This window comes from Eurypyga helias, unplaced genomic scaffold (assembly GCF_000690775.1).
Source record: "Eurypyga helias isolate BGI_N326 unplaced genomic scaffold, ASM69077v1 scaffold24215, whole genome shotgun sequence".
Lineage (NCBI taxonomy): Eukaryota > Metazoa > Chordata > Aves > Eurypygiformes > Eurypygidae > Eurypyga > Eurypyga helias.
The window spans coordinates 510-4,377 of NW_010251124.1; the positions used below are offsets into that span (position 1 = coordinate 510).

Below are 3,868 nucleotides of genomic sequence, written 5' to 3' on the forward strand. Positions count from 1 at the left end.
ACGTGGAGCCTTGCTGCTGGATGACCTACCGCCAGCATCGTGATGCCGAAGAGGCTCTGGACATCTTCGAGAGTCCTGAGCCCGGTGGAGGGGCTGGTGGAGAGGAGCCTGAAGAGGAAGGGGGTAGGGAGATGGCCCTTCAACGCCTGGGCATGGATGACAGGCCGCCGGGGGCGGCGGGGGCTGCTGGAGGGGGTGGCTGCTGTCGGAATTGGCAGCCCAGGATGTGGGCGCTCTTTGAAGATCCCTACTCATCCAAGGCGGCAAGGGTAAGCTCCCAAAACGTGCCAATGGGGAGGTGGGATGGGGCCGTGTTGGGGTTGTGTCTTCATCTCCCCATCCCTGCGGGTGAGATGGACTCTCCTAGTTAGTTATGTGGCCCCCCCCGTAGCCATCTCCTTCCCACCGCAGAGCACGTTGGCCATCTCCCATCCCACAGTGAGTCTCTTCCGCCACTTCCCAACACACTGCGTCTGGGGGAGCTGGGCTGAATCTGCGGGCAAGGCCACTCCCTGCCCCCTTTGAACCCTTGGGTGCTGCCTGGGCCCCTCCAGAGCACATGGACTGTCAGGGAGAGTCCTTGGCAGGGCTGACTCCTGGCAGAGTTTCAGGATGCTCTAGGATGGGCAGGATTGCTTGGGTTCATCTCGCCGGGCTGCGTGCGTGCCCACGCCGAAACCCGTGTTTAGTGGCCCAGGTGTGTGTGTGGGGGACAGGGCTGGTGCCTGCTGGCACCCAAATGGGGTCCTGAGGCACATGGGATCCTCACGGTTGTCCCCAAGGAGCTCGTGCTCCTCTTCTACAGCAGCAGCCACCCCAAAGGACACCCCGTGCGTCTGCACCCCTGCAAGCGCCCTCGTCCCTGCACCCCTGTCCCCCACCGTCGCCACGTCGATGCTGCCCACGCGCAGCATACGGTCCCCGTCAGCACGTGTGAGCGCAGGCTCTCAGCTGTGGTTAACACACAAATACACCAGCTCCCCCCAGCCCCCTTCATCCACACACGTCCCTGGGGACCCGGTACACCACGTACACACACACGTGAGCACATACATGTGCTCACATCCCCCCATGACTCCCCTTTGCATGCGCAGACGATCCCTACCCACAGATAGCGATGTGCCTGGGACGTATCCCCCATAACCAGGTGCATCTTTGGGCTCCCAGCCTGTCTCGGGCACAATTCTAGGCACTATTCCTCCCAGTTACTCTTAGATCATCCCCAAAGCGCTGCCCACCCGACCCCCAGCCACTCACCCACGCTGTTCCATCCCCATCCGGTCCCATCCCCACGCGTGTATCCCCCGTCATGCCCAGCGTATAAATCAGCCACACGCACATCCCGGCATTTGGGATCTAAATGAATTCTGGATGCATTTAGAGGTGTAAAAAAACCCCTCAATGGTAAGAAATCCTGCAGGCATTTCACACCCACCAGCAGCGCGCGGGGCAGGGGGTCGGTTTGGCAAGGCGGTGGTGTTGCAGCTAATGTAAGAGCAACATGCGCAGAGGATGTTTGGGCAGCAAGACCTCTGCTCGTTTCGAAAGGGGTACCCGGTCCTTTGTCCATCCCTGAGGGCTCGTTGCCTCTGAGAGATGCTCCGAGTGGTGCAAAGCTCCAGCTTACAAAATAAACCCCAGCAGGATAATTCAACTTGGATTTTTCACCTTATTATCTGGTTCTGCTTTTCCCGTGTGCTGAGCTGCCCTCAGGAAGGCGTTCGCTTCGGCTGGAGTGTGTCGGAGGGAGCAGAGCTGGCTGCGGTGTGAGCCCTGACTGGGGTTGGAGTCCTGATTCCTTCCTGCTCCTCTAAGATAAAGGCTTCGTTAAGCAGTGCCATGGGGACGGTCACCTTCCCACAGTAACGCTCCCAGGCTCTTCAGGATCATATTTTCCACTCCAAAATATCCGTGTGGTTTTGCAATGGCTTAGGAGAACTGCTTTGGCAGAAGGGGAAACTGAGGCACAGGGCACTGCAACCAAAGAAGTGAGAACCACTGTTCTCACTTGTCAAGCTAAGTGAGAACAACCTGCCCAGTGAACCCAGTTAATGCAGGGAATTGTTACTGGTTTTGGATCCTAGGATGCGCTAGGATGCTCCGGGACCCACGAGCATCTCTGCAGGTGCAATGTTCATGGTGCTGTCCTGGCATTTTGGGGTGGCTGAAGTGAGATTTTTTTTATATTGTCCTCTTTCGGAGTCTCCCCCTTCCTCTTCCAAGCAAAAGGGATGTGGCGGGATGCGGCGTTTGGCCTGGGGATGCTCCAGAGCAGCTGGTCCGGCGCATCTTGCCAAACCTTGGCAGCAGCGGGAAGGAGAGCGGTCCCAGGTTGTGTGCGTAAAAGCTCTCCCTCGGTCGTGCGACAGCAGTGACTAAGAGTCTCAGGGGCTGAATTTCTGCGGTCCTTGCTCCTCCTCGCCTGCGGAGCAGCCCCTTGGGCCCTGACTCAGTTGGCTCCTGGCTATTTTCATCTTTCCCTCCTTCCAGCACTTCTCCCTCCCGGCACCTCCTGAGCTGGCAACTGCGTGAGCATGTGGTTAGAAATTCCCCCCTCCAAGTTTTCAGCGTCTTTTCCTTGTAGCATCGATGCCCACGGGATCTTGGCTCCTGTGTCTAGCCCAGTCTCCGTGAAAATTTGGTCCCTTGTGTAGCTGCTGTCCCAGCTGGAGTGTAAAACTCTCTTTTTCCCCGTGGGACACTGCCCTGGTTGTGGTTTTACCTCTGTTTCCAAACTCTGCTCGCCTGCAGCTCCTCATTGTTTTTCCCTTTGCAGCCCAACTTCTGGGGTCCTGACCTCACTTCCATTGGCTCTTCCAGGCTAGTGACCCCCTGGAAGGTCATGGCATTTTTGGGAATACCCATCCCAAGCTGTTGAGCACGCTGAGATCGTGTAGATCATCGGCAGGTTCTGGAGGACTCGCTCGGTGGGACTTTTGGTGCTGTTTTGGTGGCCACTGGGTATATACGTAGATTTGATGTTATTTTTAAGACAGTTTTGGACAAAACCCTTGAGCTTGGAGCAGAGGCCAAAGCTAAGACATCTCAGGTCAGATCTTCTGCTGACACAAAACCGGAGCAGCAGTATTGACTTTGGGGGGGACGATGGTTGGCACCGGCTGTGAACCTGACTCTCCTATTTTTAGAGGTTGTTTTTGCTCCTGGGGCTAAATCAGTTCTCACCTCCACGGCTCATACCACAGCGCTCCTTCACTGCCTGAGTGTTTGCAGGCTCTTGCTTTCTTCCTGGATTTTTTTTTTCTTCCTACTTTGCTTTGAATTGAAGTTTTTATCTACAAGTTTTCCTGAGATTCCCCATAGAGGGAAACCCAGGAACGTTACTCAGCCCCCAGCTGAAAAGTGGATTATGTTGGCCATGGCACAGCTGCAGAGGCACACTTGTCTGGTTAAACCAGCCTTGTTTTCTGATCCCACTTTTTGGCTGGATTTGCTTCCCGAACGGTGCATGGCTGATGGGTGAGGGCTGCTGCCGGCAGAGCCATGTCACGGCGCGTGGTCCAGCACGGTCTGGTCTGGGGGTGTAGAGCATCTCAGCCCATCCCCGAGCAGATATCTGTCGCCAGGGAGGGGGAGAATCGTCTTCCAGAGGTTTCTCCATCCATTAGAACCCGGCTTAAACTTCACACCTAACTTTTGGAGGGCTGATGCTCTCTGTGCTGGACCCACACAGGTTTGCCCTTGGGGACATCCCTCAAGGATGCTCTCGGCAGCTCAGCGCTGCCGGCACAGTACCGCTGGTGTCCAGGGCCGGGTTTTTCTCAAGCGTGACTCAGGCTGTCTCTGCTGCTGATTCACTCCAGCCGAGGACCAGGGCTGTTGTCTGGAGCAGGCTCGCGGCACGGCTGCC

The 3,868-nt window shown here is 56.6% G+C and overlaps 1 protein-coding gene across 3 annotated transcripts in view; it reads left to right on the plus strand.

Moving 5' to 3' along the window:
- The window catches only part of KCNC4 (potassium voltage-gated channel, Shaw-related subfamily, member 4), a 20,259-nt gene that overhangs the window by 367 nt on the left and 16,024 nt on the right, over positions 1-3,868 (plus strand). For all 3 annotated transcript variants that reach the window (XM_010151921.1, XM_010151920.1, XM_010151919.1), the window contains exon 1: positions 1-269. This exon is cut by the window's left edge. In XM_010151921.1, the coding sequence (XP_010150223.1) occupies positions 1-269 (269 nt within the window). The remainder of the gene's footprint in view (positions 270-3,868) is intronic.